Below are 12,663 nucleotides of genomic sequence, written 5' to 3'. Positions count from 1 at the left end.
ATTGCCTTTATATCATTATCTACATTGGACATATAGCCGATTGCTTAAACCCTATCGCCATCGGCTGGTATCGGCATCATCTATTATCGGCTATCGGCTGGAACTACTCCATCGGCTTGTCAGCTGATCGGCTGTTTGATCTATTATTTGCAAATCTTGTCAGTTGCAGGATCAAACTGACTGGCACGCCCGCATCTCATTAATCTTTGGACCTGCACAGGAGCTAAGTAGATCTCCCAGGCCGATGTGTTCGATTTTCTCGTCAACAAAGGTGTAGAAAAAGTGAGGAGAAGAGGGTGAGGAGAGTTGGAGAGAGGAGAGGAACAGAGCGGAGGAGGCGAAGGCGAAGGAGCCACCACTTTTGTCGTGTGGCATCGGGAGCAAGGGTGGCGGCCGCAGAGTGACACGGCGGCGGCTGGAGCAGCACGGTAGAGGAGAAGGGAGCTGTGGCAGCGACGGAGAAGGTGGGCGTCTGGGCGCCGGATCCGCCGGCGAGGAGACCGGGGTCACCGGATCCGGCGGCCCCAGCCTCCTCACTGGGAGATCCGGCGGCTCATTGGGAGGGAGCGGCGGCGGCAGCACGGTAGAGGAGAGGGAGCTGCGACGGCAACGGCGCACGCGAGCGGAGGAGGCGGGCGAACCGACGCGCGTGGGGAGAGGAGAGGACGGGCGGCTATGGTTTGTACCGTTTCGCGAAATCCAGGCCGTCCATCCATAATCCGACGATCGCACGGGCGTGGAAGGGCCGGCACAACGGGACACGTGGACGGCCAGATCGACCCTATGGCGAAATTGGATGGTGGACAACAGCGGGGACCGGCACATAATTAACCGAAAGCGCAAGGGTTTTTATAAAAAAAATAGCTGATGTAGCGCTCCTAATCTTCCAGCGTTCCCACGACGTTTAAGTAATCCTATATGCCTATTATCCCATTTCATTCACACAAGATTTCGGTGTTACAGTGGCTGACAAAGCTGACTGTGCTCCATGTTCATGCTATTTTGTAAATATATGCATATATGACAATGCAATCCATGGCCATTTATCTGCTGCTGGAGGATTGTGATTCCTAGCTGATATCATCCTGTATAGCAGGTAGATGTAATTTTTAAAGACGACATTAACGTTTGCACAAATAATTGTTCTTGAAGATGTGGGGCTATGGCAGCAAGACTTCTCTAGGATGTCAAGCTATAGCATGAGATTTGGATATGAACTAATACTGCTCTTTTTCTTATGAATGGTACACGCCGATGCTGTACTAATGAACTACATTGCCATTGTTCTTCTGGAGATATACATACGGTATTATTTTTTTTGACAAGTTCAGCGATATGGATTGTATTCGTTCTCTGCCAAGTCCGTTCGACCGCTGTGTTTTCTTTTACTTTCCCAACTCAACTCACGCACGTTTTTTAAACTATTAAACATTATTTTTTTAATATATATATATATAAAGAAAATTTGTTTTTTAAATTCATATTAATCATTTTACAAACAATATTAACTTAATTAATTATACGTTAATGAGTTCTTAATTCATTTTTTTTGAAAAAAAAAATAGCCTCCTCTGATTCGCTCGAGCATTTCGTCGAACACCCATGGCGCCCTCCCACGAAACCAAGCTCGAAGGAATCCTTCCTCCAATCGCTCCAGCTCGCTGCATCCGCAACTGCAACTGATCTCCTTCTCCTCCTGCGTCTTCTCCGAATCCCAAACCCCCTATCTCCTCCCACCCGCAGGCTGCACGGTCCGGCGCGACGCCCCGGCGTCTCTCCACGTAACCGCCGTCGAGCCAGGTGCCCACGGACCCCATGAACTTGTAGATTTACTTCAACGATGCGGTTCGAGCGAGGAGGCGGTGGAGGAGGAAGGGAATAGCATCCTAGGGCTTCAACGATGGATCGATCTCCTTCATTCCAAGGTACTCCTACATTACTGCTTTTGCTGTGTCTGCTACAAAATCTGGTGGGTGTGGTCGATTTGGTGCTCCGATTTAGCTATTGTTTGGATCACGGCAAAAATCTGTGTGCATTTGCACTTCGGATCAGTAACAACACATTCTGGGCAAATTAATACTAATTGTTAATAATTGCTTAACAAATGTGTGCGAGTGGTTTGATTTGTGCAGTATGACTGCTCATTAATTTGGCTTTTCTTCCATTAGCTGATGTGCGTGTGCGTACCAGATGTTGAGATATGCTGAATTTTCTTTGCTTCAAGCTTCTGCGCCACCACTAGCGCGCACTAGTTCCACTCGTGTCGAATCAATGTTGCAGTGCTAGATCCTTTTAGCCATTGAGCTTCTGAACATGTTGTTTCTGTTGCAACAGCAACTGTTAAATTTTACTGACATTCCCTGATGTTCACTGTTCCAATTCTCTGTAGAGGTTATTATTCTTTAAAAACAGTCTGGGGGGCACTTTAGTGTAACTACCAACAGATGTTGCACACTTTCTGTACTTGGATATGGGATCCAATTCTACCCATGTCCACAATCAGATGAGGCGAATGTGGAAAAAAAATATCAATTTCAATGTGAAAACTGTTTTAAATTCGAAGGTACATATTTCGGAGCTCGGCTCATCTGGACTCACTGCATTTGGCTTTCCAAGTTTTTGAACGTCTTAAGTCTTAACCTGTTCCTAAAACTACTATTGTCCCCTTCAGGTGATGTCCTCTTCAGGTGATTAACGGAATGGGCCAATGCCTAGGAGGGAAGCATTATCTGAAGAAGGCCAGCTGATTTGCCCAAGGCTCCAAGCTGCAGGATGCTTATCGACATGCGCCGTGTTCCTTCAGTTACCAATTAGATTTTTTTTTTTAAAAAAAAAAGGTGAAACACATACAGATGGCTTTCTTTTCTCCACGACATGATTGATTCCACCTTGAAGATAACATAAAATTGCCTCTCTATTTCCGCTCCATTTATTAGTAGGAAGAATGCAAAGTTGGAGCCTTGTGAAAACTACTTTTCTTCTGGCTGCATTCGATGACTTGGATGATGGAAATGGACGTGTCAATGTCTTCCTTCGAAAACTTGCAAAGAGTTGCATTGGAATCATCTCTTCAGAGAGCCCCCATGCTCTTGTACAGTTTGTACTAGAAGAGGCTGCACTTGGATTCATCTCATCTGAATGTTCAATTGGAGCTGCAGCTGATAGGATATGGAGACTGTTTCCTGTGTTATACCTACCAGGTACATGATCTTCCTTTGATCATCTCAAAATGAAAAAAATTAAAATGCGAACCTCTTATGATTGTTTTACACGTTGCCATCACTGTTATGCTACAGCGTGTTCCAATTTTATACTCTGGCAACAACATCCAACTCCAGGACAAATGCTGTTTGCACTTGAAGGTATAAAAATGCCAATACCATCCAATTCACGGTATCTTGAAGCCCCAACTGCCGCCACACGAAAACCTGCACTTTCTGTCGGTATATCAAATTTACCATGATTAGTCTGCAGTTATCTCTATATTCTGATTTCCCATTCTTCACTGCAGTCTTTTGGTAGTGCAATTTTCAAAGAAAATCTTGCTCCTAGTTACTGCTCAGTCAGTCCCAAAATATAAGTGGTTTTTGGTAAATATTACATATCCTACCTTGTCTAGATTCATTTTTCTTAACTTGTATAGATTTATAGTTCAAGGATATGCCACATTTATCTAAAATCTTCTACTCCCTTCGTTTCAGGTTATAAGACGTTTTGACTTTGGTCAAAGTCAAACTGCTTCAAGTTTAACTAAGTTTGTAGAAAAAAATAAATATATTCAATTATTGATTTGATAAATTTAATTTAGTACTATAAATATTATTATATTTATCTATAAACTTAGTTAAACTTAAAACAATATGATTTTGACCAAAGTTAAAACGTTTTATAACCTAAAACGGATAGAGTATATTTTAGGATGGATGAAGTATAAGATATAACTTCTATTCCATGTAGTACTCCCTCTATCCCTAAATATTTGATGCCGTTGATTTTTTTTTAAACATGTTTGACCGTTCGTCTTATTCAAAAGTTAATTCTTTTCCTATCATTTGATTCGTTCTTAAATATACTATTACTACTCAAGTTTTTGAATAATATTTATAAAAAAATTTGAATAAGATAAACAGTCAAATATGTTTAAAAAAATCACCAGTGTTAAATATCTAGAGACGGAGGGAGTATGTTTTATCAGTTGAGACTGATCCTAGCTGCCAATTCAATTGTAGCAACGGAGAAGAAGAGGAGGATGCTGCAAAGATTCCGTTACACACTCCAGTAGCATCTCTGGAGGAAGGCTTGGTTGTCTTGTCTGTCTGGTTGGCCGGCCGGGAGTCGCGCGCGCGCGGGAAAGGCAGCTCAACAAACGGAGGAGCAGGCCCCACGTCCACCACCACCTCATCCTCCACCTCCACCATTGATTTCCTCGCGCCACTCCACTCACTTCATCACTCCACTCCACCACTGAGGAGTTCTCGCGATGAGCTCAGCGACGTCAGTGAGTGCCTTTGCCATGGCGGCTACCTCCTCTGCGGCCGCCGCTGCTCCACCTCCGTGCCGCTTACTCGGCTCCGGTCAGGCACACCTGCGCCTTCCTCCTTCTGCTGCTGCTGCTGCTGCTTCAGCTCGTCGCCGCCTGCTCCTCCGCTGCGCCGCCTCGGGCGGCAACGGGAAAGGCGGTGGTGGCGACGGCTCCGGCTCCGACCCGGTTCTTGAGGAGCGGCGGCGGCGGCGCCAGGCTGAGCTGGCGGCGCGCATTGCGTCCGGCGAGTTCACCGCCCAAGGCCCCGCGTCAGTGCTCATTCTCTCTCTCTCTCTCTCTCACGTTGCGGCCGCCTTTCCTTCCTCCTTTGATGATCTGATGGAGAGCTCCCTCTCTCTTTTTCAGGTGGATTGCTCCCCTCGCGGTGGGGCTTGCCAAGCTCGGCCCACCGGGGGAGCTCGCCGCCGCGCTGCTCACCAAGGTCGCCGGTGGCGGCGGACCGGAGATACCGCAGGCGGTGGGGTCTATGAGTGCGGTGACAGGGCAGGCTTTCTTCATCCCGCTCTATGATCTCTTCCTTACCTATGGCGGCATCTTTCGCCTCAATTTCGGCCCTAAGGTGATGCACAATCAGACCAATTTGCTCTCCAACTCGGCAACTCCCAATTTTGTGTTATTATTGATGGCCTAAACTTTGTTCTTTTCTTGTTTTCCCCAGTCTTTCCTCATTGTCTCTGATCCAGCTATAGCTAAGCACATCCTGAGGGACAACTCCAAGGCTTATTCCAAGGTTTTGTGTTGTCAATTTTGGATGTAGACGTGTTCTAGGCTGTGCTCTAGAAATTAACGGCCTGCATTTTGATTGTGGTGGGTGCAGGGTATTCTGGCAGAAATTTTAGAGTTTGTGATGGGTACGGGTTTGATCCCTGCTGATGGGGAGATTTGGCGTGTTAGGAGGCGCGCCATTGTACCAGCAATGCACCAGAAGGTTCTACATCATTTCTGTACCAGGTTTAGCATGATTTGATCTTCGGGTTGTGATTGAACTGATCTGAATTTCGCTTTGCAGTACGTTACCGCAATGATAAGTCTCTTCGGATATGCTTCAGATCGGCTCTGCCAGAAGTTGGACAAGGCAGCAACGGATGGGGAGGATGTGGAGATGGAATCTTTGTTCTCTCGACTAACACTGGATGTCATTGGGAAGGCAGTCTTCAATTATGATTTCGACTCATTGTCTTACGATAATGGAATAGTTGAGGTTAGTATTCAGTCTTGTACTGTAATTTTGGAATTCATTATACATTCTATTTGTTCATGTTTGTTTTCTTAAAATTTTACCTTTTTTTGGATTGATGATCAGGCAGTGTATGTGACACTGCGAGAAGCAGAAATGCGGAGCACTTCTCCTATACCAACTTGGGAAATACCCATATGGAAAGATATTTCCCCGCGGCAGAAGAAGGTCAATGAAGCTCTTGCGCTGATAAATAAGACTCTTGATGAACTAATTGACATCTGCAAGGTGAACTTCTTTTCTTATGTTCTGACCTTATTATTTATTTTTTAAAAAAATCAAGGCTTTTAGATTGGCTGCTGTTACTCTTGCAGAGATTGGTCGAGGAAGAAGATCTGCAGTTTCATGAAGAATACATGAATGAGCAAGACCCCAGTATCCTCCACTTTCTTTTGGCATCTGGAGATGATGTATGGTGTACCTGCAGTTTAAAATATTATAGATCTCCAAACATTCTGGTCCTCACATTGCTTCAATTTGTCTTCATTAGGTCTCCAGCAAGCAACTCCGTGATGATCTGATGACAATGCTCATTGCTGGCCATGAGACCTCTGCAGCAGTCTTGACATGGACATTTTATCTTCTATCTAAGGTATCAATATGTTCCGTAGCTGTTCCCAAAAGAAAATATGTTCAGCAACTCAAATCATTGATGTATTAATGTAGCAATATGTAATGATGAATATTGTATACGTCAAACCACTCATGTTTTACCTTTCTTGGCATTGGTAACTTGCAGTATCCAAATGTAATGGCCAAACTCCAAGATGAGGTAAATTCGCTTTTACATTTAGGATTGTTATTTTTAGAGGCACGTGCTTCTACATCTTACAAGTTGCAAATGACTTGTTTCACTCACTTATGGACAGGCTGATACTGTTCTAGGTGACCGTTTACCAACAATTGAGGATGTGAAGAAATTGAAGTATACTACTAGAGTAATTAACGAAGTAAGTGATAAACAGTGCTACCTCATTAAACAATGAGTATGATCACTGAATGAATATGTCATTCAATCACCACTTTTGCAGTCATTGAGACTCTATCCACAGCCACCAGTTTTAATTCGTCGCTCTATTGAGGAGGATATGCTGGGAGGGTACCCAATTGGCCGGTAAAGAAAACTCTAGCAGAACTTATTTCTCAAGTGTAGGAAATCTCTCCTGTAGTCCTGTTGACTGTTGTTACAATTGGAATAGGAAAACAGAAAGATCATGCCTAGTATCACACCAGTAAAGTTCTGGTGAAACTGAGTCTAAGGGCCTCTTTATTTAGGCTTAAGTTTATTGGTTTAGTATTTTAAGTCAGTTTTTTTGGCTTATATGATTTATAAGCCAATGGATTTAAAGTCCTAAGTTTAATGGTGGAGTCATACCTCTATCTCACATAAGCCAAAAAACCTTTTCCAACCTAGCTTTTGTCTTAATAGTGTAACAGTTCGCTGAGCCTTAATAGTGTAATAGTGGTTTATGGCTTTTAAAAAAAACATGCGAAAAGCTGTTTGTTTGTTTAGGCTTAGACTTTTCAGCTCATAAGCTGGCTTATAAGCCTAAACAAAGAGGGCCTAAGATATGTGCAAGTATAAGTTATCTAACCAATCTTTTTTTAGAGAATATCTTCCCAATCTTGTGTGATATATTTTTGTCTTCTGCTTGTATACCATTTCTGGTCGTAGCTCTAGAGTATTTAATTGTCTGAATTGTTCCTTTTTAAAAATTTCAGTACAAATTTGAACTTCACCTATAATTCTGATAAGATATTTTTTCCCTTTGTTTCCCAGGGGAGAAGACATTTTCATATCCGTGTGGAACCTACATCATTGCCCAAAGCATTGGGATGGTGCAGATGTTTTTAATCCAGAAAGATGGCCTTTGGATGGACCAAATCCAAATGAAACAAACCAAAATTTCAGGTTCCATCTCTATTAATGCTATGAAATGCATTAGCTCTTTATTTGGATGCACCTTATCACTCTAATTCCCCCATTTTATTAGTTTCTGCTTTCTACTACAAAAATCAGTAGACATTTGATTATGCTCGGTATAGTTGTGTTCTTGTTTGACGAGAAGTTTGCGTTTTTACATCTACTAACACTAAGTTATTTGGTCATGCGATGCACCTGTTGTAATTATTCTAGAGATAACAAAAACAAAAACTCTAGCTGATTTTCGTTTTCTTCTTTGATGCAAATCATCAAATTTTCTTCATGTGATTCGTATTAATTTAGTGCTAATGCTGGCATGTGCATAGCCACAATCTTAGAAAGTGCATAAGGCAGTCACAACAACATAAAGAAAAATGGGACCTTTTTCTTTTGAAGCAGTAAAGATGAGATAACTGTGATGACTTGATTCCTAAATTTATGGTTTTGGGAGCTAAACCACAGTTTATGACAATCATGTTAAAATGATATTCATATGGCTATAAGCAACATGTGCCAAAATGCTATTGTACTTTCAAACTGATAGTGCTTGAAAGTACTTTTCAACTTTACCACATCGCCAGAACTGTTAACTGGTTACGCAGAAACAGTACTTGGAATAGTAATTTTGTATAAACTGATAGTATGTCGTATGAGTTCCTTACCTGTAGCAAGTATGTCAACAGCAGAACCCTTTGTATGGATCAACAAACATCAGAGGTGCTTTGAACAAAATCCTTACTTGATTAGAAGACGTAACAATTCGTGCCATCCTGAGTTAATGAAGACTTCCGACTGGACTACAAACTTCTTCCGTGTTGCAGTCTTGCAGGGAGTTGATGCACGGCATAAAACCTGTGACCTGCAAATCATGTTAATTGAAAAACAACCAACGTATCATCAACTATAATGTACAGCAAGTCTCCTAGGCATCACACTGAAACTTAAAAATGGTAATCTGCATTTACTTGGCACATGACATGTCCCATTATTTTGTCAGCTTAGATTGAACTCACTGCGGAACACATCTTTCTTTCAAGACAACATCCAAATTATTGATTTTCAGTTGGCATGTCAAACTTTTTAAGCTCCAATTTTAGGCTGTGGTAGCTTTCATTCTGTGTATTGCGGCTAGCATCTGTTAGCTGTCACTGCCTCACTGGCTAATTTAATATATTTGATGAATCTACATAGCTAAATGGGACTCACGTGTTCTGTTGAATTCTCAGTTACTTGCCATTTGGTGGCGGACCAAGGAAATGTGTAGGTGACATGTTTGCCACTTTCGAGGTAATTTGTTTTAGTTTTTGAAGGATTTCTTCTTTTAATTTCAAAATGTCATTTTAAGGAAACATAGCAAACTTATGTATGGTCCAGTCTTACTGAACCTTGTTGCCTTGAGCCTTCTGTTGTCTACCATAAGGACATTATATCTCATGCCATGATAAATAATGTAGTACAATAACTATTGAGCATGCAAGATTCCAACTCTAATAACATGGATATGCCGGAACTTGTATGCAGACTGTGGTGGCAACTGCAATGCTTGTCAGGCGCTTTGATTTTCAAATGGCTCCAGGAGCTCCTCCGGTATAATTTCTGTCTGCTTCCTGGTTCTTCATAGTTATCAACATACAGATAATCACTGTGAAGTATCAATATGATAGGTTGAGATGACAACTGGAGCAACGATTCACACAACTGAGGGGTTGAAAATGACTGTTACTCGGAGGACAAAGCCACCTGTAATCCCAAACCTAGAGATGAAAGTCATTTCTGATTCACCAGAAAACATGAGTACTACTACATCAATGCCCGTTTCTGCTGCTAGTATTGCTTCAGGAGAAGATCAACAAGGGCAAGTCTCAGCAACTCGAATCTGAGTTATGACAGCCTCAGCATTGCCACGACATACAGATTGAGTATGTTCTTTCTCCTTGGGTCTTCCTGAGATTGAAATAGCTACGGTTCCTTCAGCTTATAATATTAGGTTCATTTTTTATCTAAAGATTTGTCACATTCGATATTGGTGTTTGTTGATTTTTTTTTTTCCATCTATCTTGATTGACCTGTTGTGGTTCTGGGTATAACACATTTCCATCTTTCCTGTTAGTGCTCAGAAGTGGCAAAGGAATAGCCGAATAGGCATATCTCTTGCATCGGCATTCCTATTTTCTTCTGTTAAGTCCTATTGTTCTATGCATCCTCTGACAATGAAACTTCAATAAGGTCACTTTTATATCCATCTTTGAAGCACCTTGGTGGTTTTGTTCTGAAAGATAACTAGGCATATTCATTCATCTATGTTGTTGTGGAGACCATTCACTAACGTAAATTTTTTCACAGGCATACAACACTGGAGGTCTCATAGTGTGCTTATTGTACAAAGAAAAGCTCTCCGGTTATTTTCTCAGGCTTATCTTGGTGATTCGCGCTACAACACTCTTACAGATTAGAGATGCCTGCTATTCAAAAACACCATGGCATATATTTACATATATACAACAAGGCCGAAGCATATGGACCACTGCACGTCTAAACCTCCAGCAGGGCTTCCAACTCGCGAAGAACGTCAGCACGGGTAACTATACCTGTTAATAGTGTTTGGAACTCCATTTAGCATGCAACATACTCTGAATTATCAATGTTAAGGATGGTATAAAATCAAGGGGAAAAAATGAAAGCCCTTTTTTTTTCTGTATTGGCCACTGCTCAAAACTCACCTATCACTTGTCTGTCCTGATTTACAATTGGTAATCTGTGGATCTTCTTCTTTAGCATCAGAGCTGCCGCATCTGTAGACATTGCATATGCCTTGTTAGCTTAACTGGTAGCTAAGTGGAAAATAACCAAAAAAAATAAGGGCGAAAACAACGATGGATTACCCATTACTGTTTTGTCAGATGGTAGAGTGATGGCTGGAGAGGTCATCACTTCTGCAATCTTCGTCTTTGACTGTTACAAGAAGCAATAGATCAGCACTTATTTTTGTTGTTGAGTATGTGCGTGAGTGAGAGGGATATGTATCATGTATGTGTGTGTGAGAGGAGAAAGAGAGCTGACCCCATGAGAAGCCCTGGCCCGGTCACTCTTGACGATCACTCCAACACATCTGAGGCTGGCATCTATAACTGGGAGACCTGAGACCGTCTCAAAGTGGCACTCAACCTCCTCCAGCGTCTGCTCGGCAGTGGCTACCAGCACAGGCGCCGACATGGCTTCACTCAGGAGCGCCACACGCTGGTCAATTCACCAACCATGCAACCAGTTCAGAGTTTAGCAAGATCTTAAGAAGAAGATCGACAGTTGGTGATCTGAAGAAGAAGAATCTATGTATATATGGTGTGATCAGTGCACCTGGTTGTCGGCTTGAGCAGCGGCCTCCTGTGACTGGAGGTAGGCGCGGAGATCGTCGTAGCTGAGCAGGGAGAAGTTCTCCGGCCACTCACCGGAGATGATGGCTTCAGGGTTCTCGTCGATCTCTAGCCGGAGGCTCCCGTCCATGAACGTCGATGCCCGGCACCGGAAGGTTGGTGATCCCCTCCCTCCTCCGATCTTGGTACCATTGATCTTTGCTCCCTTGAGGACGGAGCAGCTCTGGAATGTGTTGATGCAGGCCATTGTATCACTGTGTCTATACTTTTTCTTCCTTAGCTTCTGACTGTTTTTTCTCCTGCAGATCGTAGCCGGAGGCCTTCATTTATAGTGAACTGGATACTTGCGTCTATTGTCAGGGAGCTGAGGTGGATAGGAATGCATGGGAGGTGCTGGCCCACCAATGACTGCTACTGCTCAGATCCTATTGGTGGACTTTGACCTCATCCATGCTCAGATCTTTTTTAATACTCCATTAGTGCTTGTTAGTATCTCATCATCATTTGTTTCTGCTATCAGAGATTCAGAGGTGGCATTTATCATAGTCCATGCATATGGCAAAACTTATGGATCTGCAAATTGCAAGCTGAAGATGACTATTTTGCATATTCTGAGGTTTGGCTGAAACTTAGTAATTAGATTGAGATTAGTGTATTCAGGATAGTGATTTGAGAGCAGCAGAATGGTGCATGGGTGGTTTTAACCAAGGTGTCACTGACAAGGCCTGAAACAGGATATGGTTATATGGATATGTACTACTACTACCAAGTACGATGGGTTGCATTCATCAGTGAAGAAGTCAGGTTAGTGTGAGTAATTCTCTCAGATTTCTCCAAGTTTGGATGTGGACTGACGTGGAATTCGGACATGATTGTGTGTTCTACAGGGACAGAGCGGGCGACGTGGCGCGCGGCGATTGGCTGGCGGGATTCTCTTGGGCCCAGGTCACGTGGCAGTGGATAAGCCGGATCATCCTGACCTTTGGTTTGGTACTGAGTACCGACCGGCCGGCCGGTGAGCCGACTCGCCGTGCCCGTGGTTTCTTTCGCCGCTGGAAAACAGATAGCTCGCCGTGTTAGGTGGGCGATCGATCTTGGATGCTTCGATGCTGTGTATGCATCTGCCAAGTTGCTTGCTGAACTTGCAGTCGAGCTTGGCCGTTTGCTGTAGATTCAGTGCTAGATGCATCAAGTGAAAGCTACTACTCCTACAATGGAACGGGAGAAAAGAACTGCATCATAAGGGGAATATGATTTGTGTTAGTTGACTTCTAATTTCTTGAGAGATATTTTCCGATTTATATTAATTAACTGTAGCGTAAACTCAAAGTTGCTTGTGCATGGGTCCCTGAACTTCCAAGTTCTTAGGATAATTCTCAGGGTAGACCCCATCTTGTCACCGCCCTGAATGTTTGTGCTTAATTAATTAATTGTTGAATAGCCGAATGATTTGTGATAACTATTAAGGGTATAAACGAATGAATTAACTATTGTAAAGCTGGAAAATGGATTATACAAGTAAGTTCATATATATAAAGTTTTTCTTTTTCTTTTTGCAAAAAAATGCACTTGTTTAGGAGCCCAGGAA

At 42.7% G+C, this 12,663-nt stretch overlaps 2 protein-coding genes and 1 long non-coding RNA gene across 6 annotated transcripts; 2 read left to right on the top strand and 1 right to left on the bottom strand.

The window, feature by feature from the left end:
- The first annotated feature begins 4,275 nt into the window (after nt 1-4,275).
- Nucleotides 4,276-11,268, top strand: LOC4331152 (protein LUTEIN DEFICIENT 5, chloroplastic). 3 transcript variants are annotated; one of them, XR_010739298.1, is made up of 17 exons: nt 4,276-4,791; nt 4,889-5,102; nt 5,202-5,273; nt 5,361-5,471; nt 5,553-5,744; nt 5,847-6,008; nt 6,095-6,190; nt 6,271-6,372; nt 6,520-6,552; nt 6,650-6,730; nt 6,812-6,894; nt 7,561-7,692; nt 8,931-8,991; nt 9,226-9,291; nt 9,369-9,662; nt 9,822-9,930; nt 10,048-11,268. XR_010739298.1 is itself a non-coding variant. In XM_015770535.3 (16 exons), exons 1-15 carry the CDS (start codon nt 4,481-4,483, stop codon nt 9,582-9,584), a joined length of 1,932 nt encoding a protein of 643 aa, XP_015626021.1. In that variant the 5' UTR covers nt 4,276-4,480; the 3' UTR covers nt 9,585-9,623; nt 10,048-11,268. The 3 variants fall into 3 exon arrangements, 1 of the variants encoding a protein (XP_015626021.1); XR_010739297.1 differs by having other exon boundaries at nt 9,369-9,930; nt 10,048-10,294; XM_015770535.3 differs by lacking the exon at nt 9,822-9,930 and having other exon boundaries at nt 9,369-9,623.
- Nucleotides 9,405-11,375, bottom strand: LOC4331153 (uncharacterized). The gene is made up of 5 exons (NM_001417094.1): nt 11,059-11,375; nt 10,765-10,941; nt 10,587-10,656; nt 10,425-10,496; nt 9,405-10,292 (listed from the first exon to the last, which is right to left on the bottom strand). The coding sequence occupies exons 1-5, from the start codon at nt 11,320-11,322 to the stop codon at nt 10,237-10,239; spliced, it is 639 nt and encodes a 212-aa protein (NP_001404023.1). The 5' UTR covers nt 11,323-11,375; the 3' UTR covers nt 9,405-10,236.
- LOC136355148 (uncharacterized) lies at nt 11,374-12,515 on the top strand. 2 transcript variants are annotated; one of them, XR_010739300.1, is made up of 4 exons: nt 11,374-11,506; nt 11,596-11,691; nt 11,810-11,879; nt 11,963-12,515. It is a non-coding gene; the product is annotated as an uncharacterized lncRNA (long non-coding RNA). The 2 variants fall into 2 exon arrangements; XR_010739299.1 differs by lacking the exons at nt 11,374-11,506; nt 11,596-11,691 and having other exon boundaries at nt 11,738-11,879.
- Nucleotides 12,516-12,663: the final 148 nt, after the last annotated feature.

The sequence above is a fragment of the Oryza sativa genome, chromosome 2, assembly GCF_034140825.1.
Source record: "Oryza sativa Japonica Group chromosome 2, ASM3414082v1".
Classification (NCBI taxonomy): domain Eukaryota; kingdom Viridiplantae; phylum Streptophyta; class Magnoliopsida; order Poales; family Poaceae; genus Oryza; species Oryza sativa.
This window is presented reverse-complemented; position numbering and strand designations above follow the sequence as displayed.

What these genes read in the sequence shown, in the direction of transcription:
- LOC4331152 (XM_015770535.3), top strand. Translation starts at nt 4,481, where the DNA reads ATGAGCTCAGCGACGTCAGTGAGTGCCTTTGCCATGGCGGCTACCTCC. An exon ending in ACGATAATGGAATAGTTGAG is followed by an intron (nt 5,745 to 5,846) that starts GTTAGTATTCAG and finishes ATTGATGATCAG; the next exon opens with GCAGTGTATGTGACACTGCG. An exon ending in GAAACAAACCAAAATTTCAG is followed by an intron (nt 7,693 to 8,930) that starts GTTCCATCTCTA and finishes TTGAATTCTCAG; the next exon opens with TTACTTGCCATTTGGTGGCG.
- LOC4331153 (NM_001417094.1), bottom strand. Translation starts at nt 11,322, where the DNA reads ATGGCCTGCATCAACACATTCCAGAGCTGCTCCGTCCTCAAGGGAGCA. An exon ending in GGGCCAGGGCTTCTCATGGG is followed by an intron (nt 10,657 to 10,764) that starts GTCAGCTCTCTT and finishes TTCTTGTAACAG; the next exon opens with TCAAAGACGAAGATTGCAGA. An exon ending in TCAGGACAGACAAGTGATAG is followed by an intron (nt 10,293 to 10,424) that starts GTGAGTTTTGAG and finishes CACTATTAACAG; the next exon opens with GTATAGTTACCCGTGCTGAC.